This window comes from Thermobia domestica, chromosome 6, assembly GCF_964235325.1.
Source record: "Thermobia domestica chromosome 6, izTheDome1.hap1.1, whole genome shotgun sequence".
In the NCBI taxonomy this organism is placed as follows: Eukaryota; Metazoa; Arthropoda; class Insecta; order Zygentoma; family Lepismatidae; genus Thermobia; species Thermobia domestica.
The window spans coordinates 126,766,896-126,794,062 of NC_137459.1; the positions used below are offsets into that span (position 1 = coordinate 126,766,896).

The window sequence follows — 27,167 nt, forward strand, 5'->3', positions numbered from 1 at the left end:
ATTGGACAGACTCTTGAATTTTTCCAGAGCTTAGGATATATTTGTGTTTTTAAAATTAAATTATAAATATGACATAACGGAATTTTCAACACTGAACAGCAACCTTTAAAAATGTATGCTGGAATCAAGTCAGGTCCACTAGATTTTGAGGGTTTTAATTTTTTTTACAGCTTCATTGTATTCCGAATCAGTAACTGGATATAGAGAAAGACATTGAGAAACTATCGTGACAACTGAATCAAATTTACTATATGTGCAAGGGAAAGGAGAATTCACACTTCTAAAGTAATCTGCAAAGGCATTAGATATCGATTCATTTGACATCAATACTTCATTTTTTGTAGTCATACAGCAATTTGACTTTTTTATTTTTTTATTTTTTATAAATGCCCAAAGTGGTTTTTTATCTTTAACAAGAGTAGACTCTATCTGAGAGACATATAATTTATATGATGAATCAATCATACTTTTTAATTTCCTTCTCAATTCAACAAATTTATTATGATAATAAACCGAGTATTTCTGCCGTTTTCTACAAAATTCTTTTTCCTTTATACATTTAATGATTGAGGAAGAAAACCAGGGAGGATAACGATGTCTTGCATTTAACACCTTCTTAGGCACATTCTTATTAATAATATTGTTAACAATGTAGTAAAATTTGTTTAATGCACTCTCAGGATTATGACTCATTATTACTACATCCCAATTTTCATCTCTTAAGGAAGTATAAATATTAACAAAGTCAGCTTTGCTATAATTAAACATTGTCACCTGACTCTGTTTTGCATAAGTTATTTTTCCTGTTACTAATATTTGCATTAGCAAAGATGGATGATGATCATCCTCTTTTAATAGTGCACAAGCCTTTTTAGCAATACTACAATTTGTACTTTGATTAACAGAAACCAGGTCCAATGTTCTTCCATTTTTATTTTTAATATCATTTACCAATTTTAAATCACAAAGAGATAAAAAAAATCGCAAGAGCAATACAAATGTTACCATTGTGTAGTAGGTCTGTATTATTATCTTTAACTTCAGGGATATTAAAGTCTCCAGCAATCACTACCTGATAGTGGTTAGAAATAATAATATTTTCCATTAATCGGTAATATTCAACATACCTATCTAATTTAGACTTTGGTGGAAAATAAACCGTTGAAATAACAAAAGTATTTATCCCAAACTGTAGCTTAATACACACAGTTTCGACACCATTAATACTAATTTCTATATTTTCAGTTTGGTATTTATTCAAGGCAGCGACAAGAACACCCCCTCCTCCTTTAGATACTCTGTCATTACGAAACACGTTATATCGATCGTCAATAAATTCATTATTAAAAATATTATCATTTAACCACGATTCTGTTAATATTATTACATCATAATTTTCTTCAGATATACTAAGCAAGAGATCATACAATTTAGTATTAATACCCCTCACATTTTGGTAATAAATATTTATCTCATTTAAAGCCATTATGTTGAAAATAGTAATGTATTACAAAGCTTGTACATCATCCAATGTTCTAAGAATTAAAACGTTTCTATCATCTTGACCTTTTTTTAATTTGATATTTCCTGTCTGATCAACCCATAAATATGCGTAATGTTTCTCATTTTTCTTTTTCTTTGCCTGACCAAAAATACGCTTTCTATAGGAGGTAAGAGATTGATTTACATATATAGTTTCACTCATAGTATAACCCAAATGTGTTGTGTTCAGATTTCTTTTCACTTTTCTCCTCTGTAAAAACTTTTCCTTATCCGAACGTCGCACAAACTTAACTACGATTCCACTAAATTTTTGATGAGGTAATTTTTTCATTCTATGACATGCATCTACCATATCTTCACTAACATAACATCTAAAGCACGCCCTACATTTTTCACTACATCAAGGGTATTTTCATTTGTACTCTCCGGCACACCAAATATTTCAAGTGTATTGCGCCTTCCGTATTGATCTAGAGCATCTAGATCCATTTTAACCTCTTGAAGTTCTTTTTTTAGGTTTATATTCTCCTGATTTAAACGCTCAATTTCAGCTAGGCATTCACTGATTTTTTCATCCTGTTTTTTTATATGTTCCAAACTTTCATCCAGTTTTTCGTGAACCAGGTCGAGAGATTTTCCCAGCTCACGTTCAGTCTCAGTTTGCGATTTACTTAATTTTGCAATTTCATCTTTTAGTTCCTTAGTCAGATTTAATACGTCTGCAAGAGTTGGCGATTCTGACTGAACAGTTGACTCCAATTGCATGCTGCTTCTACGAGAGTTTTTACACTTATTGCAACGCCAAGACTCTCCGGTGGATTTTAGACATTCAAGATCAGTTTCAACTAACTGAGCACACTTTAAATGACATAATTTTGTACAGTCACAGCATTGTGCCTTAATTTCCTGCCGCGATACAGGTTTATCGCAGTCCAAGCACAGACTCATTTTAATACTTCGATATCTCGAATGATCGGTAGTTCGCTCCTACAGGTTTGAGTTTGTAACTAGCAACACTGTTTGTTTACCTTTCAAAACGATATATTTGATGCCACTAACATTTATGTTTTGAGCACGTATGCACACAATAACGCAAAAGGAATAAGTTCAAATTAGTGTACAGTACTCACCATTATATAAACAAAGTAACTTGTAGCACAAATTACAAAACAAACAGTAAAAAATATTCAAAATACGGAGCACAACACAACCGTCACTCTGACATTTCTTTTTCTTCTTCTTCGTCTTCCATCACCATTATAGTCTGGGCAGTAAACGAGGTCAGTAGAAAGGGTTATAATCTTCTTTGTACTAGGCGAAGTCATACAAAGTCATTAAAATACGTACAAATTTTAACAATAAATGTGTTCCCCTTCTTTCCATTTGTATTTTTATTTTCGGTGGGAGCATATACTGTTCACATTAAATTACTTATGCGTGCATCCTCCTATAGGTACCATTATAGCTATAAAGAAACGTTAATGTATATTCATTTTTTTTCGTTGTATTTTCTTTCTGGATATCTAATTATGATTTGTCAACAAGTTTCACCAGAAAATGCTTTATGAAATTTTGACCCGAATAGTGCATTAGAGAAACAGAAACAAAAAATTAATCCTTGTTACTAAGTACGACATACATTATTAGTAAATTGCTAAGAATTTTGAATTTAAAGAATGAAAACCTGCCTTTCATATTACCTGTTAGTGGGTTGGTAGCTTGCCGTGTTATCAAAGGATGGATAATATGAAGTAGGTGATGTATAAAACATTGACAGGGTCTGATCTGGGAAGTAAAGTCCACTCCCAGAGAAATCCACGTACTCGTTTCTTCTGCCTGATGAATACTGATTGTAGGCCATATTATATTCAGGGACAGCCATCGAATTACCAGCAGAAGCTCGGTCATCTGTTGGCATGCTTTCGGGAGAAATGGTTAGAACCTGCAAATACAAGGGAAGAAAATTGAACATTTTGCAAGTGGAATAGAATATCCGGGATCTGATTTAGAAACAGGAATATTCAAATCTTCAGCTCTCTTAACAAACGTTGTATTTTGTGCAATATTTTATAAAGAAATTAGAAAACATTCTTAGAGAGACGCGGGGTTGTGAAAAGAAGAGTTGATTTGTGTATTAAAATAATGAGAAATTTTTGCTTCGTTAATATGACACTTTTGTACTTCTGAAGTGAATGGTGTTTCATTATATAATATAACACAAATTAGGGTATATTCGTGTTTCAAAGTTTCTGAAATACATATCAAAATGTCTTCAAATCACCAATTAATCAGTCTTGAGCTATGTGGCCACTATACACCTCTTCGAGGGGGGCATGGTTGCTCAGTGGTGAAGCGCATACCTCTACTACATGAGGTCCCTGGTTCGATTCGCGGCCAAGTAAGTTTCTGGTAGACAACATTGAGCTTGTGGATTTATTCGGTTTTTTCGTTTCCTCCCACTTTATCATTCCATCAATTCTTTCATCATTATTCACTTGTCTTAGTCATCGTCTGCCTTAGCCTAAAGTATATAATCGTGGGACGTTAAACTCAAATATTTCATTTTATATACGTCTTCGGCACGGGAGACTAGGGCCTAATTTCCAATGAGGCTCCATGTGGTTCAAATTCCACGCTGATCTGTAGGTCGATGTCTCAAGTAGCCTCGGTGCTAAAGAATTTTATTTGGTTTGTTAGTTGAAGTTTAGCGTCCCTTTTCAACACCTAAGCCATACAAGACGCAGTCTGATAGTTTAAGGAGGATTCGAAACCATCGTAATACGTTCAAATTTCAAGGCTCTTCCACTGGGAATAAAACCGCGGGATTCTATATATTGGAGGTGCACGTGTTAGTCACAATGAGAAAAATTCCGTTCTCCGGACAACGGTATATTGTACAAATATACAGAATCCTCTTGCTTACTACAGAAATCAGTACGGAGCATACGTTATCCGTATGCTACATAGGCACTGCCCTTAGATGTTACATCATGCCGTTGCAGATGTCTGACATCTAACAGTTTTCCGTATATCACATGCATATACTTATGTTCCATTCCTCAGCTATATGTTATATACGGCCATTTGTATGTGAGATTCTGACCGCCTATATTGTTTCATACGGAAACTATGTATAGATGGAACACTTATACGGAAAGTATTATAAAACATGCGTTTTCAGTTATACGTCTGCTGTACGCTAAGTCCAAAAATTACAGGAATTACGCATGTAACCTACCTTTTTGTATACGCCACCTATATATTTTTTTTCTCAGTGCACTAGACCAGTGCAGAGGGCTGCTAAAGGATTGTGAAACTCCAAATCAATCAATGAAAGCAGGACATTCATTAAAAAAAAATCAATTAAATAACTAAAAGTGACACTAGGGTTAATTTTGTGGTAAAATATTCTCGCTAGATGGAAGATCGTCTTGCTATGGCAAGACTAGTGGGACGCTCAGTGCACAAAGCATTCAAGTCTACTTTTGGTCATTTGGACCTATTTCGTATTTAATATCTTTATCTGAAAATTCTTTCAGTGCTTAAAAGATTCATACCCAGGTAATGTAAATAATTCTTATAAAGTAAAACACAGTGTTTATTTTTCCATATATTAAAAGAGAGCGCATAAATTTATGTCTTTTATTCTCACAATTTCGGTAATTAGAAATGAATTTCTCGTGCTCTAAACTCCCCCTATCTAATTATATATCAGTTTAGGGAAAATAGGTAGTAAGTTCCCATGATAGTAGACCTTGAGCTGCTATACCTACAAGGCACATCACCCAAGTGTCCAGCTCCGATTTCAATGACATTTTGTTTCTGATAGAGGGCATGTATGCATTATTTGTGATGACAGAAGCTTTGCCATGGTACACGTTTTCTATTTTTTTGATAATTTTTAAGAGTTGTGATGTTGTTATTCAAGACTAGCTGAAATGCCCGTTCTTTGCACGGGAAAAATATGTTTATAGGAGATAAATGACTCGCTACAAAGTGATTTGTGACTATTTAATAAGTTTCGTACTTTTATGTATGACGTGCACAGTTATGCAAGAATGGAAAATTTGGTGAACGGTAATTCACTTAAAAAGAAAAGCAACAATAATGCTATTAAATTCGAATGAAGAAAATTGTAGTGGAAGGAAAGTCTGGTTTGTATTTAATGTTATTTTCACTTTATTTCATACTTAACTAAGTTGTTTTATTACAATACTTACTTATAAACTACATTTGTTATCTTATTGTTTGGTGTGTAGATATATAAATTCTTTGGGTTTCCCACTCTAGAGCAAGCTACATATAACTGTCAGTGAGAAAAGCATGATTCTTTTAAGTTAATGCCACAATATGTTAACGTTTGTCCTTGTGCCTTATTTATAGTGTTGCTGAATGCTAATCTTACTGCTCAGACTCCGGTCCATCGCTGCCTGTTACCTTTCTTTGGTTCTATCTGAGCACACTGGTGCCAAAGAGCATTAAATAATTTGAAAATGGAACTGACATATATTTAACTTTTTGTCGATGTACCTCCCAGAAAAGTTGTTTCTCAATAATCTATAATTTTAGTTAATTATGCTTCTGAATAAGTAATTCTTACCGTAACTCTGAAACACGTTTCTTTGTGGAAATAGTGTCGCTACTCTATATAAACTCTTCTTGTGTTGGCGCATGGCGACACTCAACCTGGAACAGGTAAACTTCAGGGGCGCCATAGAGATAATTGTGTTTAGATATGGGAGGCAGATTTTAGTGGAAGTAGTAGTAGTAGTACAAATAGTAATAGTAGTAGTTGGTAGTAATAGTGGTAGGAGTAGTAATAGTAGAACAAATAGTAGTAGTAGTAGTAGTAGTACAAACAGTAGTAGTAGTAGTGAATAGTGCTAGTAGTAGTACAATTAGTACTAGTAGCTCGGATTTGGTTAGGTTAGGTTAAGGTAAGTTTTGTTGTCTGGCTCCCATCATCTAGACATAACCCCACTATTTTCCTTTAAAAAAAAAACATTAAATAGAATGAGAAGAACCTGAGCATAATGATAATGATACCTGTAAACTTAAATAAAAATGACCCCGTATTCTTAATGTGTACCTTCATAGTGGTGCACATTCTAGAATATTTTCGAAACTATAGAAAAATAATATAACATGCTGGCAAATTCTACAACAATTTCGAATATTCTGGAACGTTTTAGAACATCCTGGATCATTCTAGAAGGTTCTAGAGCATCCTGAAAATTTTAGAACATTCTCGAACCTTTGGGAAACTTCTATAACAGTCTGTAACTTTTTCCAAGATTGTTGATAATTCTAGAACATTCTGGAATATTTTATCAAAAATGATTTGTGTAGAAAGAAAAGTAACGTTAAAATTGAAAATAAAGAAATGCACGCATTGTCGTTAAAATTTAACCCATTTTTATCAGAGTAACACCGTTGCTAGGGCGTTTTCTCCCTCTAGGACCCATGCTGGTCCAAACCGAAATCTTCTTCATTAATGGGGGATACAGGGCTACAATACCATATAACTCCTATGGGGTTCTGGGTCTTGGTTTCGGAGCCTTTGTGGCACGCATGGACAAACCACACTTACTTTTATTATATATATTGATTACTGCAGAAGTCCCTTACTACCCTTTGTAAACGGAGTGTTAATAAAGAAAAGTGAAGAACAACCATGTGGATACATATAAGGCCTAGGAGGAAGTCGTATGGTAGGTATCACTTTTCAGCCATCTTGAGATTTGCCATTTTGAATTAAAGTCAAGTTTTTAAACTGGGAATAGAATAATATGATACATAATTTCGGGCTAGAATTTAATCAGAAAAACGGTGGTCAAGTTAGTTTTAAGATACGCACATTTGGGGGAAAGTTACAGGCATATTAATTGTTTATACTTAGGCTACTATGTCCGTAAGTCCCTTACCTCCACTTCTAACCCGCGTATTAAAGATAATAAGTGGATAAAAGCTTCGGTAATACATATTAGGCCTAGAGGGAAGTGTTACGGTAAGGGTAACTTTGACGGCAGCTATCTTGAAATGAATTTGTTATAATTTCATTTGTATTTCTTTGCATCACATAGATCCATAGACTTCTCATGTATTTTGGTTTGAAATAAATAATTACATTGCAAGTCTTCAAAATTCAAAAAGATCGCTGGATGCTTATCCCAACACTATTCATGAACTGACAAATCGCAACTCTTAAAAAATGTAATAAATATAGAAAATATGAGCCATGGCAACAGTTGCAAAGTGCCAGTTGGATTCTTAAAACATGTGGTGAATATTAGGAGTTTTGCCAATTTGAAAGATCGAATAATGCACTTTGGTGCACATTAGAAGCAGTCCTAAATTCATACTCGTTAACTATAGAACAACAATTATCATACCACTGGCTTTTTGGAAAAAGTTGCTATTAAAATGAGGTGTCACATGCTATGGTTTTCATTTTTCAAAACTTCACTTTCATTCAAAATGGCGGGTTTCAACATGGCTAACGTCAAGATTGCCCTTATGTACCACTTCCCTCTAGGCCTAATATGTACTTATTTTTGTCAACTTATTTTCATTAATACGCGGGTTAGAAGCGGAGGTAAAGGACTTACGCACATAGTAAGTATAAACAATTAATATGCCTGTAACTTCTCCACAAATGTGTGTATCTGAAAACTAACTTCACCATTGTTTTCCTAATTACATTCTAGCCCGAAATTATGAATTATATTACTCTATTCCTATTTAAAAGACTTGATCTTAATTCAAAATGGCAGATTTCAAGATGGCTGCCGTCAAGATCATCCCTACCTTACGACTTCCCTCTCGGCCTTATATGTACCCACATGGTTGTTCTTCACCTTTTTTCATTAACACTCCGTTTACAATGGATAATAAGGGAATTCTGCAGTAATTTCTAATAACCACATCACAAATCTTAAAAATTATCAAAAAATGGGAAACATGCACAATGGCAAAAATTTGTCATCACAAATAATGCATACATGCCCTCTATCAGAAACAAACAAAAAAAATCATTGAAATCGGAGCCGGACCCTTGGGTGATGTCCCTTGCTAGGTACGAGTATAAGTGTATGAGTTATTATGTTGTCCAGACTCATGGTTCCAGAATTATGGGCGTCGAATTTTTTGTCATGTTTTTGAAATCAAAAAGCCATACACCATACTTATCCGATTTGATCACGCTTGCATGTTGGTGGACCCAAGTCTGTTTATTAGCATATGAACATTACATTGTGCAGTAGGGTGGGCCGAAAATATTTTTTTCAGATATTCAGGATTGAGTAGTTATCAAAAGTTGTGCATTGGTACGAAATGAAGCCATGTCAAATATGTTGATTTTAAAACAATATTTAACCGGGCCCCCGTGGCCCTAAAGTTCCCAATTTTTTGTTCAAATAAAATGGTTTTATGTAATAATAACATTTTACCAGACAATACTATTAATACATAAAACATGAAATACATGGTTTCAACATACGCAAATAACTATTAAGAGCATAACTAACTTTCATAACTACCATATTAACACACGAAAAACCTTTGTGTTGAGCCCACCTCAGAACTCTCAAACTTTAAGAGAATATCACTTTTTCGCATCTGGATGCAAAATACATAACACTGGCTTTCCGAAGGCGGCGCTTACATTGCTGAATTCAAATAAACTAGAAACAATATGGCTGCGAGCCTCTCTTCCTGTATTGTCTTGACTTCGAATTAAGCATATGATTTTGAATTACAACTCAAAATGCAAAACGATCATTAACCCCATTATGAAATGAAATATACCCCATTAAGAGCCAAATTAAAGAAATTTAAGAACGGTGCTCAGAAGTTATGTGATATTTTCTCTTGCAAATGCTGCGATAGATTAACCTGTAAGTGTGGTAAATCTAATTATATACCGCTTTTGGAGTGAGAGTTCATATTAGATCAGAGAAATCAGAGACAAATGACGAGTTGCAATGTAGATGAAGCAGAAACACATAGGCTCAAAAGAAAGCATGACTCACAGATCGATTATGATGCTACGGTACCAATTACAAGAGGGTTACAATCGTTAGCCTCAATCCCGTACTTGGAACATACATTAAGCGCTTTCAACCCGAATTCAGACGATGAAGAGTTCGCATGGAGCTATCGTTTAGAGAATAAAACCTAAATTAAACCTAAATAAACAATAGTGAGCCCTAAACAAATGAGTACCGGAAAAGATTTATCAGATATATCGAATAGGTCGGCTGCTAAATCCGCTGTTTTAGAACATATGAATTTACTGAACAAAACTAACTAAGACAAGGTAGTAGATAAAAACAAAATCCGTACGAAACTAGCAAAAAGAAAAAAGAAACCGTCTGGTGTGTTATATCGACTTGGCCGATTGGTCAGAAGTAATAGTAACAAAACCTCCAATTTCGGCTAACGTATCAATAGAAGAACCGAAATGATTGTGGAAAAGAGGAGGTTCACAGTTTGTCACGTTCCCCTTCCCCACGCAGGCTTTGGAGAAGTGTCTAAGGATAGTAACAGAATCTTCTTCAGAAGTATGCGGTATTGTTGCACGAGACGGTTATATTCGCGCAAAACTGGAAGCACGAAAGCATCTACCAAGCTTCGGACATAAATCTCAATATTTTGTTCCAAGATTCCGCTAAGGAGCTTTAAGTAAGAGGAGGGTGGGTGGGAGGAACTCCCAGTGTAGCCATCTCCACGTGGTGAGTTCTGCGCTGGTTTGGTGTTTGTTGGTCAATTTTTCAACCTTACCTTATGTATTTGTGTCCGTACTATTATATCTACTAAACACCAATCAGGCGAAGAGCTGCACATCAGATCAGAACACTTAAAATCCTGGGGTCAAGTTAAAGTATTAGGAATCTTATCCAATTTTCTATGCATACTTAAAATAATGGTATATATATTTAAAAAAAATAATAATAATGACACTTTTCGGACCCGCAGGGCCTGGTGAAATATTTTTATCTGCCTCTGTTTTGGGTAAGAAACATAGCATTATACAACTTTTGCACGGTACTCAAACTTTATTTTCTGAAAACAGATATTTCAATAATATTTTCACTACTCACAACCATATTTTTTCAGTATTAACGTTCTTTTGGGCTCCCGGAGCGCGGTTAAAAATCTTTTTATCCGGCTTTGTTTTGGTGAGGAAACATGACATTATAAATTTTGCACGGTACTCAAACTTAACTTTTTTAAAAAAAATATATTTCAATAATATTTTCACTATTCACAACTATTTTTTTTTTTAATGAACGTTCTTTGGGGCCCCCGGATACAACTTTTGCACGGTACTGAAACTTAACTTTCTAAAAATATATTTTAATAATATTTTCATTGCTGGCTACTTTTTGTTTTCAAAATTAGCGTTCTTTCGGGCCCCCGGGACCCGGTTAAATATCTTTTTATCCACCTATATTTTGGTGAAGAAACATAACGTGATATTATACAACTTTTGCATGGTACTCAAACTTAACATTCTAAAAATTATATTTTAATAATGTTTACATTGCTGGCTACTTTTTTTTTCAAAATTAACGTTCTTTGGACCCCCCGGGGCCCGGTTAAATATCTTTTAATCTGGCTCTGTTTTAGTGAGGAAACATAATATAACATTATACAACTTATACAACATTATACAACTTTTGCACGGTACTCAATCTTAATTTTCTAAAAAAAAATTTTTCGGCCGTTTTCGGCCCACCCTATTGTGCAGACGTTGTGTTCCTGAGTTATGTATAATCGGATTTCTAAACCACTGGATATAACAAAACATAATAAATACAGTTTAAATAGAAATTGAAAGTCAATCCTGGACAGCAGAAATAAAAATCTAATGAAGGACGACATTTTTTTTAATGACTATAAGTATTTTTCCTTGTCTACTCAACAGCACCATCTCACTATATTGGTATAAAATGGTTGGAGAAACACCCCATACCTTATCCACAGTAGTTAGATGCCGAAATCCGCAAGAGTGTTAAGCACAATTACAAGAAATTGCTAGAATTTGTGCTGTCATCGGTGATGGATATTCCTAGCAGAGTTGGCGTGGGTCAATGAAAACTTGATCCACGACTCACTGACCCACCACCCACCGTGACCCAGACTCACTGACCCACCACCTACAATGACCCACTCTGACCCATGACCCACCATGACCCACCACCCACCGTAACCCACTCTGACCCACCACCCACGGTGACCCACTGTGATCCACCACCCACTCTGACCCACCACCCACCATGAACCACTCTCATCCACTTTGACCTACTCTGATTCACCAAAATCCATCTTCATCAACTCTGAACACGATCCACGGACTCTTCTGAACTGACTAAAGAGTTTACACTTGTATTAAACAAGACTGTGAAATTGTCACTAATCGGAGTTTGAATTTCTAGTCAATAGCTCAAACACCACTATGTTACAATAACGGTGGATCTGACCTTTACGATATAAAATAGTAAAGTGTTGGTCAGAAAAGGTTATGGTTTCTCAGTTCACAGGATTTTTCTCACAAAAGACTTGAAAAATCAGTTGTTCATAGGGTATAAAGGTGCTCGGGTACCCTATGTGAGAGCATTTCCATAAAGTATGCGCATAATTGTAATTTGTGTAATCACTAAAACATCACGTTAAATTTAACTTACAAATATGCATAATTGCAATTATTATGAATATTTATTCAAAGTAGTTTACCTAAAGCAAAGAAGAGACTTAGTAAAAAGTAAGTACAAAGTTGAATAACACAAATAAGCCATTAGTAATACAAGTATACATTTTCCATAACTCGTAATTTTCCACCTTAAAACAAATCTGAAATCGGATTTATTTCCTGTTGGTAACCTTTGGCGGTAAATCATCCGTGGGAATGATGTCCATCATTCAGCCAAGAAATAAATAGCTCGTCTACTTTGAGCTTGTCTAGCGGTGGGCCATTAACATTGATGAACAACAAGTTAGACAATGTTTGAGCACTTAGTCTATTTCTAATATCAGTCATCTGTAAATTCATAAGGGGAAATCCCCGTTCGCACTCTGTCGTGGAAATTGATAATAATTCTACCCGATTTCTGCAACTTCTCATCGACAATCTACTTGTTAGACTTAAGTCTGATAACGATTTTTCTTGGTCAGGTTTGAAATACTCAGCAAGAAGTATCATCTCTCTATCACCATACAACATCTTTTCCATATCGACCATGCCAGTTGGCAATGTCGACCCATGTAGAAAATAAACTTCATCTACCACGCCTTTGATAGGGAATACTGTGAATAAATTATCAATTAAAGCCTGATAAACTGATTATTTCTTATTTGTTTATAAATTTAATTTTTGTAATTACACATGAAGGTTTGATACCATTACCAAGTTCCCTCCCCCGTCTAGAAAGCGAAAGGGAACGAGGTTCCTGGAAAGTGTTCAGAGGTGAATGGGAATTTCCCTCCTTCTTCAACTTCAATTACCCCACTGCTGTTTGCCATGTGTCAAATTACGATGAATTTCAATTAAATTATCATAGTATAATTACTTCCTTGTTGAATTATCAATACTTTTCAGTGGAAAAAAGGATGAAATTTCAAAGTTCCAAATCAAAGTATGTAGACCAACGTAAAGGGAAAAATAGTGTAAAATTTTCCATAAATTATGCGTACAATCCAAACTTCAAAATTTCCATGTAATTAAGCTTACAGTAATTTCATTTGACTTTGCAATTTGACCGTGATGATCAGACACACATAGTTACTTTCAATTTTTATATAATAATTTATATATTACAGTGATTCAAAAATGTATTTTTTTTCCAGTAATTAGCTCTAAAAACTCACAGGTCTCGAAAGCCAAGTTGTAGTATAAGTCCTGTTGCTATTATTACTATTAAAAATATAAATATCCAAAAGTGCCTGAAGTTCTTTTTTTCCTTGGTTAGATATACTCACCTCAGGTAAGTAGACAGAAACAAGTGGAAAAAGAAGGGAAATGAAGGTGTCGAAAGTAAAACGGAGACAAATTTAAAGTCTTCAGAAGATACAGTCTGCAATGCAGTGAGCAGAGAGGGTCGGTAGATCATACTGAGTCGGTGGGTCGCAGTGGGTCACGGTGGGTGGTGGGTCACAGTGGGTCACATGCTGTTGACCCACGACCCACTGACCCACTCAGAAAACTTGACCCACTGACCCACCGACCCACTGACCCACTCCATCTCTGATTCCTAGCATCATATATTTCAGTTTTATTGCCAAGATGTAAATCTCTTCATTTTACAAATCTTTACAAATCTTTTCATAGTAAACGCCATCAATAATAATAATAATAATAATAATAATAATAATAATAATAATAATAATAATAATAATAATAATAATAATAATAATTATTATTATTATTATTATTATTATTATTATTATTATTATTATTATTATTATTATTATTATTATTATTATTATTATTAAATAAATACGTAAAAGGAAGAAAAATGAATAGGAAAGAAATATTTTTAAAAATACTTATATGAGCAGTTATTGAATTTAGTTATTACTGAGTTGTAACAATTAGTTTAATAGAGTGTACGTTAAACATTTTCAAACTTTTCTGTAATTTTTATCTGTTTGTACACAATATTGCTTAATTGTCTATTTATATTAACTTATAAATTATATTTATCTTCCGAGCAAAGTGTTTGTAAAAATCACATTAAAGAAATAAATGTGGCATTAAAAATTAAAGAAATTTCAATGTTGTTTAGCTGGTCGACTAAATCATTCGAAACTTCATGCCAGAGAGTTTTGGTTTTTACTTTATTTTAGTGTCTATTTCTCATTAAGATTTGATTTGTAAACTTCCATTTCAGTGGTTTATACGGAAAAGCAAATCAATTTAAAAAAGAAAATATAATAAAATACCTTATTTTAAACGAACGTTTACCAAAGGACAAGAACACTCCATCCAATTCCAATGTATATACGTATATAAACTTTTGTAAAATAGATATTAGGAGAGTCGATTGTACCACTTAACTCCTGAATGAGTAATGTTTTTGCTTGTCTTTCAGAAAATAATGAAATAAATAAGGAAAAATGCAAAAGATCGAAGATAATTTATTGTTTTATTTGTTGATTTCTCTCTCTCTCTCTCTCTTTCTCTTTGTCCTAGCTCTATTTTTGTGTGTTTTAAGAGCTATAATTCGAAGCTCAAGAGAAACGATCGCATTTCCGTTCAGAGAGCAGTGAATCTGTCTTTCGAGAGAACAGATTGATAGTGTGCGCAGAGGTTCAATAACGCAGTTGGGCGAGGGGGGAAGGAAACTCAACAATGTTCCTATTAGCTCCTGGCAACAAGCACTCAACCATTGGGAAAGAAGGAGGTCTCTGATGCAATGGATGGTAGCTGGTGGTGTTCAACCTCTGCGGCTTAGCCTGGTTTGTATCCTTTTGCTCACAGCGCTTAATATCTAGCGGAGCGAAAAACTAAAAAAAAAGAGAGAAAACAAAGAACAAGGAAAAAGAAAGTACTTCTTACACAGAACGTGAATAATTATGTAGTTTGTAAAGTCAATTCCAACTTTTAAACTATATATATATATATATATATATATATATATATATATATATATATATATATATATATATATATATATCCAGGAATAAATATTTGCCCTGCTCTTTACTGTAAACTGCAAGTACATATAATTCGTCGAAATTGAAAACAAATAAATACTTTCAGAGATTTCCACTAATGCACATGTCTATGTAATATTGTAACCTGTATTGATGACGTAATTTTATAATCAACAGAAGAAAACAACATACTCTATGTATAGAGTGTATACACGTGCATACACAATATGCTATTTTTTTGTCACGGATTGCAGAGCTAAAAATTATACAATGAGAGTAAAGGGAAATGAGATCTGCAGTTATGCACTTTGCCGTTGTGCCAACGGCTAAAAGAGACGAATAAGAACAATGGGGTAGTTAGTGCAAGAGACTAGCAGTAGGAAACAAAAAAATCCCGAGATAAATCAGAGACATAATGTCTACCATGATCTAGGATCGAACTACGGGTACTTGAGTGGTATTCTTTCTATAATGGAAAAACATATCACTCTATGAGTAACGCTAATATGCAAACTTCAAAACATTTAAGAGTTACGGGTTGCATTAACATCTACAGAATCTGTTTTACATATTATTGATCCTTATAATAAACGCAAGACGCCTAATCTCTCAGTCACGCTAATTCTCAATAGTTCGCAGTTATAATAATAGTTGTCGGAGCTCCTACCGGAAGCCAGGATATTTTGCTGACGTGCAGGCAATATGCAAACTAGTGGAAGGCTTTGGGGGAAGAACTAGTTTTCAATAACGCTTATTGTTAGGAAAATCTACGAAAACTTAATAAATAGGAATTAATTCTCTTCTATAAGCAAATGAGTATGATGATTTTCAGAATAAAACTCTTCATAATTATTTATATCCTTTTGCAACATATTTTAATCTGATATATATACACAGCATAACACCACATTTGTATGTATGATCATGCAAAACTTCAAGATAGTTGCACCAGTTTTGTTGGTTTACCTCTTTATTTGAAAGAGTATGCCTTCTGGCGAATTCATATAAATTTTATCAGGATCTGATGACAGTATTTTGAATTAGAGCATATAACTCCTCAAGAGCTGAAAGTGTTAACACGTCGTACGTTCATGTCGTATGTCGTGCTCGTCGTGTGTTCACGTGTAATTCCAGAAAGCATAAACTGATTATATTCATTTGGTCATGCATATTCAGTAGGCCGACCCATTTTATAGGCATTTAATGTCCACCTTTAGTTTAGGTATCTAACTAAACTACTGGGATAACGAAAGACTAGAGTAAAACAAACAAACTTGAAAGAATAACAACCCATTTTAAAAACACAAAAAATGCACTAAAAACCAAAAAATAAAAACAAACTTTCTAGAAAAGATAAATATTAACTAACTTCAACGAAAGCTCTGAAAAGCAAAAATAATAATAATAAAGGGCTTAAAATCAGAAACTAATTCATTATTATCACCTATAAAATTTTTGAAGTCTCTGAATTCGGAGCCTATAACTCCGAAAGGTAGCATTTGTGCACCCAGGTTGGTCTATACTTTTCGTCTGATCTTGGTGTCAGGTACCACCTCCCAAACGTTGTCGGTGATGTTTTGAAACACCCTGTGTATATATAATTGAAAACTTCAACTGTGTTTTAATACCACAATCACATTTCATTTCTTGATACAGTATGTAGGAAACGGGTACCCGAATCCAGAACATAAAACCGCGTAACTTGTTCCAAAACCGAAAATCGAGTACCAAATTCCAGAACCGAAAAGCAGGCACCCGGATCCATTATTATCTGCGACTCGGATATTTCAGAATCAGTTTCTAACCATCCGTAGTGTCCATAGTGCTGGCGGATGGCAATTGTTATATAGTTTGTGACATGTTTACGTGCCATTTCACTACTATAGACTACTGTTCTTTTTCTGTTTAAGAAAAAAATGCCAATATCAGTTAAACCAACTGGTTTAGTTGGTAGTTTTTAAAGAACTTACAACAGTTTTTTTTAAGAAAACAATAGTTTAACATGTATACATTGTGATACTAATTTGACTTTAAAATGAAAGTGCTGCAATTTAATTATACTATTCAGTACTTTTAAAATATTCATAGTATTGAAACCTCTCTCTCTTTCCAAATGATCCGAATGTTTTTGATAATTCGAGGAGAAGTACAACTCTCCAATTCTAATCATAGTGATTATTATGTATTTTTTAAGCTTGTCATTGTGAAATAAAAGAACTTGTTTCCGTCACAAAGTAAATCGAACACGACTTGGTCTTACCTGATAGCTACAGTTCCTATTCGGAGGTCTACACTCATTTCTGTACTCTTCATATTGACATCCAGTATAGTTATTATATTGAGTGCTCGCACTAGGCTCTGCCTGGACTTCAACTGCTTGTGAATGAGCCTGGTTTTGAACTTCGACCTGAGTATCTGTCAGATCTACGAGAAATGCGAATATATTAGCAGCTTTCTCGATGCAGTAATTTACCAAAATTCAGTATTATGTGAAGCAAATGTTCTGATTTGTAATGCGTTAAATTAAAGTTTGTGGAAATAAGTTAAGAAAGTTTCCTTTCCTATCTTTTTTTCCTTTTCGATTAGAAAACTGTAGATTTTTATTCCAAATCTTACAATAGACTAAATTAGGAAAGTACGTTTTAGCAGAGTATATACCTAATTGTAGATTATATTTCCTTTGCGAAGCTTTTTATTTTCTTTACTGTACCATTGCCATACCAAATCTTTCCTTAAAACATGAATGTATCAAGTTCTAAAAATCTTTCTATGCATCAAAATATAAGGCATATAGAGATTTAAGGTCTTTCACTTTTTACTTCACTCATTTAAGATTATGAATTAATTCATTTCTGATGTTTCTCTCATTGAACTAGAAACTAAGTTGATGAATTATTAAAGAAGGAAACCAACATTAATTTATGTCACAATTATTATTATTATTATTATTACCATTTGTGTTGAAATTTTTCTCGTTTTCCCTGTATTACTGAATTATTTCTATGATTGAGTATTCTTACCACATCTCTCACTATCCCTGCTGTCTTCCTGGAGCTGAGAGTTATAATGGATCTGAGAGTTTTGACTAGGATTCGAAACTAAGTTGGAAATAGGATCTGAATTGTATTGTTTTTCATCTGGCTGGACTGAGGAAATGAAAAAAATAAGGATTAATAACATGTACTATATTGTAGAAGTTGAGATATAATACATATTGGAAAACAGAAGACTTATCTTGCAAATATGCTATGGTTATGCGTAATATACTGTAAAAATTAGGGTTGTTGCTTTGGCCTAAACCAAGCACTCAAAGTGGCCTAGAACAGTCAAAGAATTCCATTCGACTTCGAGAAATATATTTTTGTAAGAATTTAAAAATAATAACTATTCTGGATTAAAATTAATGTTCATGTATAACAACTTCCTATTGTCATATTCTAGGGGAATAATAGGTACTTCGCATAGAGCAAATTGAGGAAAGTTGCTTATTACCTAATATGCTATAAACTTCCACCCACGCACAGAAAATACACTAATAACAAACAGGCGTGTTAATTGTATACCATTTAACACATTCTTTTAAGATATAAAATGATTTTAATTAGCGTTTATTTATGAGAGTATTGGTAAGTATAGGAACAAAACTTATGTTCTTGCCAATGCAGGTGTCTTAATAGAAACATTATTCATCTGTTCTAAAATTATTATGGACTGTCTTCTAAATTATGTGCTTATACAGGGTGCGGCAGCGTTCATAGTAGGATATTAAGAACAAACCATCAGGCAGTAACTGTAATTTATTTATTACCTCTTACGTCAATTAGTAGTTAAAGGTATGCCATTTACTAATGTGTAAGTCATTGTCCATTGTGTGGATTAATTTTTGAATATGACTCCTGTCTAATGATGGCCTCTCGGCACAACACATTCATCTAGGCGGTGTTGGAAGCTTTCCATAACTCGGCGTAATGTATTCCCTGGAACATTGCTGACGGCAGTTCTGATGCGATCCTTCAACTCAGGAATGGTGGCACAACGTGTTCGGAACATTTCTTGCTTCAGGTAGCCCCAAAGAAAAAAGTCTGCACATGAAAGACCAGGTGAGCGAGGCGGCTAGGAAATGTCACCAAAACGGGAAATTACTCTACCTGTAAATGTTTGTCGCAAGAAATCCATGCAAATTCTGGCTGTACGCAAGGTCGCTCCGTCTTATTGAAACCATACTTTTACCACATCCACATCGACCATACCTTATTGGGGAAGAATGAAGTCTTGCAGCATCTTTAGGTAGTGTTCACTGGTGAGAGTTACAGCCACACCTCTGTCCTCCTCAAAGAAGTAAGTGCCAGTAATCCCAAAGGAAGCAACTCCACACCACACTGTGACACGAGAACTGTGCAAGGGCCTGATGTGCAGTTTATGCGGGTTTACATCACTCCAATAACGCATATTCTGTTTATTCACTGAACCACATAACTCAAAATGAGCTTCATCTGACATCAGGATGGTGTGCAACATTTGTGGATTTTGGCGAAGAAGATCACGCATGGTTAAGCAGAATGTTTCTCGTGAAACCCAATCGCGAGACCTAATTTCCTGAACAATCTGCACCTTATATGGTTGAAAATGGAGATCTTCCTGCAATATTATCCTGAATGAGCGATCGGACATATGCAAAGTTTGTGAATGACGACGAGCAGATCTTTTTGGGCTACGCAATATTGCAGCACCAACATTTTCCACGGCTTCTGGTGTCCGCACAGTTCTTTCACTTCTCCCGGTTTGTCATTGCAAACAGAACCTGTTGTTCGAAATGCACGTACCCACCTCACAATGGTCCATCCATCTGGAACTTTCCCATGACGTCCCAAGTTGAAATGTTGCCGAAATAGACTCTGGGTAGAAATAACAGAGTCGCTATTCTTGAAATAACTTTCAACAGCAAAGGCACGATGCTGTGCACTCCATCACTCCATATCACTGTCACACTCGAAATGGCAGCTCATTTAGTACACGAATGCGACACGAGCTGACGCGCATTCATGCAGTACGTCTTTGTACTACGCAAGTCAAATTACGCTATGAACGCTGCCGCACTCTGCATTTTTACATTTAATGGTATAGGCAATCTCAACTCATTTTAAAATCCTTTATCATCCCAGAATTCCATTGCTGAGTTCGTGCCTAGAGAAATTATCTTTATGGAGAGTGTAATTTTAATACAGAATGAAACCTTCACGCCCAATAAACTTCACGGAAGACCATGTAGTTCACTGGCATTACAGTGATCTTACATATGAATACGTATTCAGACGAAAATAATTGTTTAACTATAGAATTACTCATACTTCTGAACTTTCCTTCTTGTTGAAAATCTTAATTTAAAAGGGCAGAAATCGCGATATAAATGCCTTATTTACAAATAAACTCAAGTATATAATTTATTTATTTGAGTTTTGAATCTATTCTTGAATTTAAAAATGTTACTTTTCATTTTTGGAACTTGGTAAACATCCATTAGTGACTCCAGTACTACAATAGGGAAGTAGCATCAGTACTGGTGGCAAAATAGTCTCTGCCCAACCCCTGCAAAATTTATCCTCGCCACGGCTTCGAAGCCTTCAGTGATTTCACCTGAAGGCATTCTTTAAATTCTGATGTGAGGCATAAATATTACAGGAGAAATACCAACTAATTTTCATTTTCATTACACACGCCTTCTACCAAGCCTGGCATCTAATGCAGAAGCCGTTTTTGCTAACTGTATATCCACGAGAAAGTTTCAAAATATATATATATAGAGTTTCGCAAGTTTTGCGGGGACCGAATTCACTGAATCCTACGTGAGTATTCCCCACCTTAAACCTTTGACTATTTTCTATTTGTTGGAATTTTATAATTATTTATTTGAATTACAAGTTAGCACTTACATATATGTCTGTGGCTTTGCATGCTTATTTTAGTAACATTTCAGAGGTAAATAAATTTAAAATATACTTCAAGAATATTTATGTTCCCTAAATACTTTCAAAATAACTAAGTAATCATAACGTGCTACTTAATTACGGGAATTGTAAACTTCATTCAGAAAGTATTTTATTTTTCTTTTATAATGATTTCTTAATGGGAGTTTCCTCGCTCTTGAAACAATATGAATAAATCTCTTTTTTATTGAAAATGACAGCCAAACCCTACCACATTAATGTGTGCAGCCTACATAGCTCAGAGTTTCGAGGCTCAATCCTATATTCTCCTCTCCCGCCCACCACAAGGAGATTGAAAATGGAAGGTTTATTCAGTCTCAATGGAACTGTCATTACATTGTACGTAAGGTCAAGTGAAAATGCCAAAAACCCGTTTTTCTGGGGTAGTTTAAACTAGTTTTATTTTTTGGTTTAAACCAGTTTTTTTGGGTTTAGATATTTTGCTTTATGTATTTATATTACATATTGACAGAAATAAGTTTGTTTCGCCTTGGTGTTATTATGCAACAACGGGGTTATTCTGGAAGAGGTCACATAAGCTTAAAGAAGTCCGGTCACTAAATTTCTTAAATTGAGAAACTCCCGCCCTAGCCATCGGGAAAATCCCGTCATTACTCTAAACGTAAAACAATAACGGGAAAATCCTTTTATTGCTTTGCATGTAAAATTTAAAGGTTAACTATCATAATCAGTACACTAAAACTGAGGTATTAAATTACAAATTTAGTACGTACATATTGAAAGTACAATCCAAGCTAATGTTGGAAGCTACGTAGGCAATCGATAAATATTGCCAATTTATATCAATATATTTAAGCAACGCTGGCTTCTTTATAAAACAACAGGCATTCAGGCGTGCAGAAATATACAATTTAGTTTCGTTTCGTATGTTCAGGCTTAACATCCTTACGTAATACCAAGGTTATCAAGGAGAAGACTTTCGCTTAAAGTTACATCCGAACCGCTACTTTGTTCACGCATGAAAGAAAGGTTGTGGTTCGACCGAGAATTGAACACCTTGATTAAAAGGTGAAAAGGAAATAAATCTAATGCAGATGGTTTGAAGTGTTGAAACGTCACCATGAAGTTCACACGATTCGCATTTTTCGTTCTTTGTTTTGTTTAAACCAGTTTTTTATTAAAAAAAACAGCTGATGTAAACCAGCCAACCACAAAAGTAAATACTTCTTTAAAAAATACTCAAATAAGTAGCAAAATTCTATGTAGTATTATTACTTCAAAACCCTTTTTTCTTTTGGAACAAAATAAAATTAAAATAAAGCATAAGAAAAATACTTAGATTTATATGATACACTTAAAGGCTGCACATCTAGAGCTTTTGGTTTTGTATATTCTTGAAATTCTACAGTTTTATATAAGCACCATCACGGTTTACTCAGTCCTCAAGTTTTCTGCATTTTTAACAAGAGGGATTCAACATATGAAAGGTGTGAGGTAAGAACATGGTAGCCCACAATTCTACTATTTTAAGAAATTAGAAATTTTCTGCTGCATAATCCATTTTGAAAATCGGAAAGCTGATTTTTCACATAAGACTATACATGAATGATTAAACGAAGCGGTATGCGTTGCTATCTATCTGGTGCTGCATAACTCAGCAATTGAAAATTCGTTAGTTCCATTTTCTTGGCTCACACCCTTCATATCATTATGGAACTCTCCTCACCCCACCACCACCAAAAAATAAAAAGGACTACGGAATATATTTAAGTTAAGATAAATACAACTGCACAATAAACATGACTGTGTGGAACTTTTACGCTTCTATCGGGAAGTCCGGGATTCAACTCAGCATTCGACCATTCTGACAAAACGTTTTCTTCATTCCATCTATGAAGTAGAAATAGTGCGTGTACTGTGAGTTGGCCCACTTCATTTCTTATTGTTTTTAAATCGTTATTATTACTAATTACCACCAGTGACGGTTTCGCGAAGGTTAGGGGGGCAGTCTTTCGGACTGAAGCCTGTTCCCCAAAATTACGGAATGTCTAAAACAAACGAAATATCTATTAGTTATGCCCTTACTCATAAACTTTAAGCTCCCGTCAAGTAAAAATTACAAATGTTTAGAAAAACTAAACATTAGTAAGAAAAAACTCTCGCAAAATAATTTTCTAAATCCGCCATTGATTCTCAGTATAAAATGATCTTCAACGTTGTATCCGGAAGATTATCGCTAAATATATAAAGGAAACGAAATACAGTGTTAGTTATGCCTGTACTCATAAACTTCAAGCTCCTCCCAAATAAAATTGGGACATTTTAGAAAACGAAACAATTAGAAAAACCCGTCCCAAAGTACGTTTCTAAATGCGCTACTGATTATTTGTATAAATCAGTATTCAAGGTTGTATCCGGTAAATTATTGCTAAATCGTTGCACAGCTACAGCATAACAGAAATGTGGAACTACGGTTAGACGGATATATTGAAAAACGTACGCTTTGACGGATATATAGAAAAACGTAAGTTTAACTTTTGCGCTAGAAGCTAGAGTACTAAGCTCTTCGAAATGAAACAAAGATGACAAACTGAAATGATCCCGAGAAGAAAAAAAATGTCGATAACTCAAAAGTTAAAATAAAGTTAAATAGCCTCTAAAATTGCCCTCAAATACTACATTCTTCATGTTAGCTTTAATTCGTAAAACATGTGCTCCATCCATCTTGATGGTGAATTTTAGAGCGAAATATGGCACTTAGGTCATGGAATTCTTATCTAACTATAGAATATACTATAAAAAAGCTATTTAGATAGAAAAATCATGAAAATGAAAAAATCCAAAATTTCCAAAATTCTCGTCCCCCCCCCAAAAAAAAGCCGGCTTTTTTTTGCATCTCTACTGACCACGCATTTATAAGGAAATGATTGAAAGTAGCTGAAAATATCAAATCTAGAACAACTGCTGGAAATAAGTTTGTAAATTGCCTCCATTGAGAGACCTTCTCCAATTCTCCTCATTCCAACATCATTTTCTTTCTGGAGGAGAGATCTTTCTTGTCACACTAAACATGTATTAAAATTGAAATTGTAACATTTAAAAAAAGTTTCAACCTGACCGGAATACGAACCCAGGCTCGCTGAACAGAAATTCAATACGCTAACCACTTACCTACCTTTCTTTCTTAACTTACTTCAACTACTTATTACTAATTTTGTTGAACTTGGCTTTTCCAATAATCTATAACGACAGGGACACGAACACAGAAACATCGAGGACAATTAAAATCACAAAGGCTCTCACTCCGGGAATCGAACCCGGGACCCTGCACACCAAAGGCGCACGTGCTAGACACTAGACCAGCAGGGAAGGCACCTACCGCATCACTTGACCTTCTATCTAAACTTTTAGCTAGTTAAAATCGTTGCATGAAAGACTATACAAAATACTAATGCTCCTATGAGAAGATGTTTCTTATGAGTGTCACAATGACTTACTCGAGATTTCCTTGTTTAACTCAAGAGCAAGTTATATAGGCCTTCGTCAATGAGGAAAATATCATAAACGTTCTTCAAGTTGAGGCTACTTCATCGTTTTTACCTGCTCCCGATTTACATTACTACTATTCTTCCTCATTGTAACTTCTAATTTCCAAAGAAGAAGAGCCAGCAGCATTTACGCCGATCACAAGAGTTTCAGTATTCTCGTTGGTCATGTAAAATGTACAGAAAAAAAAAGAGGAAGAGAACAGAACCTAACCAACTCCTGCGGGGCTTCTACTACTACTACTACTACTGCAGCTATTATTATTATTATTATTATTATTATTATTATTATTATTATTATTATTATTATTATTATTATTATTATTATTATTGCTTTTACTATGGATCCGTATAGTAAAACTGCAAGCTTATTTTAATGAAAAAAGTGTTATTAAAATTTTAAAAATCCTTGGGCAAGGTTCGAACCCACGCCAAAAACTATTTTCACTACTAGACTATTGCCCTATAACGCTCGGCTACGAGGGCCGACAGAACTTGTCTTTCATTTACGCTAGGATTGAGTATAGCCCATTTCCCCCAGTGATTTTTAACGAATCATAGTGATTCTAACGATTCATGTTAGTTCATAATGAATCGGAATCGCATGTTATAAAGATTTAAGATGTAAATCTTGTGGTAAGGAAGCTTTAGTATAAGTAGTAGTAGTAGTAGTAGCAGTAGTGGTAGTTAGTAGCAATAGTAGTAGTAGGAACCTGTTAGAAGCCCTACAGGGGTTGATTGGGTTCTGTTCTCGCTATAAGTAGTAGTAGTAGCAGTAGTAGTAGTAGTAGTAGTTAGTAGCAAAGTAGTAGTAGTAGTAGTAATAGGAACGGGTAGAAGCCCCGTATAAGTTGGTTGTGGTCTGTTCTCGATATAAGTAGAAGTAGTAGCAGCAGCAGTGGTAGTAGTAGTAACAGCAGCAGTAATAGGTTGGGGTCTGTTCTCGATATAAGTAGTAGTAGTAGCAGCAGTAATAATAATAGTAGTAGTAGCAGTAGTAGTAGTAGTAGTAATAGTACTAGTGGTACCGATAGTATTAGTAGTAGTAAGAGTAGTAGTAGTAGCAGTAGTAGTAGTAGGAGTAGTAGTAGTAGGAGGAGGAGGAGGAGTAGCAGCAGCAGCAGTAGTAGTAATAACTCTTTCAGTTCTGGTGACAAAGAACTGGGGGAGCGGGCTATACACAAGCTTTTCTCTATATGTAGGTCATGACTCTTGATGTCCTATCTGTATCGGCCAATAAGACCAGAGAATATCTGAAATTCTTGGAATCCGCGAAAATGCAAGCCGGCAAACAAACAACACTGAAATAGGCCCACGACTCATTATTGTTTTATTTACTTTTTGTGTGCTGTTCTGTTTATGTAATGTAGTGAACCTGTTTGAAGCTTCACTTATAATTTCATTTTCGTATCGTATATGGAGTAAGACAATTTTGTCTTAAAATGGGAACCCCTCGAACAGCGGGGAGCTTCTCTGGGATGGCAGTGGCCCACCTGCCCCCCATAAGTTACGGCCCTGCGTCGAGGCAATCATTTTTTTCTTAATTGGAAGGCATTGTTTACGTAATTGATTTGGTAATTCTGTTATTCCTTTATTATTATTATTATTATTATTATTATTATTATTATTATTATTATTATTATTATTATTATTATTATTATTATTATTATTATTATTTAAAAGTAGAGACTTGGCTGCATATTTTATATTTTATGAATTTTCTGATTGGATTTCACGTCTTTTTGTTGAATAATCAACACACACCATTCAAGTGGACTTGGCGGAGGGAAATATCATCCTGTTGCTTTTTATTTGTTTACTTGCATACTACACCAAGCCTGGATACTACATTTCTCCTTTGTATATGTACGGGAAGTACCCTAAAGGTTTTGGTGAACATAAGAGAATAAGTGAATAAGTGATGAGATCAATGAACTTTGCGTATTAATAACATTTAAAGTGTCAGGTTGTCAGAAAAGTCATGACGTATTTCGGTAAAATATAACAAATGATGGTTTGTAGATATACTAGAGTTATTCGGAGCATGCAATAGTTATTCGGATCATGCATTCGGATCATGAATAGCTAAGATTTGATCAGAGATGGCGTGGGTCAATGAAAACTATATCCACGACCCACTGACACACCACCCACCGTGACCCACTCTGACCCACTACCCACCATGAACCACTGACCCATCAAAACACATCGTCATCAACTCTGACACATGATCCACCGCCTCTTTTCTACCGACTAAAGAATTTATACTTGTAATAAAACCAGATTGTCAAATTCTAACTTATCGGATTTCTACGGTCAATCGCTCAAGCACCGCTCTGTTACAATAATGATGGATCTGACCTTTACGATATAAAATGGAAGGTGTTTATCATGCGCAAAATTACGATGAATTTCAATTAAATTATCATGGTCTAATTATTTTTTGTTGAATTATCCATACTTTTCAGCTGAAAAACGGATGAAATTTGAAAGTCCCGAATCAAGATACGTAGAACAA

The 27,167-nt window shown here is 34.7% G+C and overlaps 1 protein-coding gene across 1 annotated transcript in view; it reads right to left on the reverse strand.

Annotated features, from left to right (window-relative positions):
• The window catches only part of LOC145688190 (transcription factor RFX4-like), a 390,217-nt gene that overhangs the window by 29,807 nt on the left and 333,243 nt on the right, over window positions 1-27,167 (reverse strand). Inside the window, exons 13-15 of the mRNA XM_081762061.1 lie at window positions 18,180-18,305; window positions 17,420-17,583; window positions 3,204-3,445 (exon numbers count right to left, since the gene is read on the reverse strand). Of these exons, the coding sequence (XP_081618187.1) occupies window positions 3,204-3,445; window positions 17,420-17,583; window positions 18,180-18,305 (532 nt within the window). The remainder of the gene's footprint in view (window positions 1-3,203; window positions 3,446-17,419; window positions 17,584-18,179; window positions 18,306-27,167) is intronic.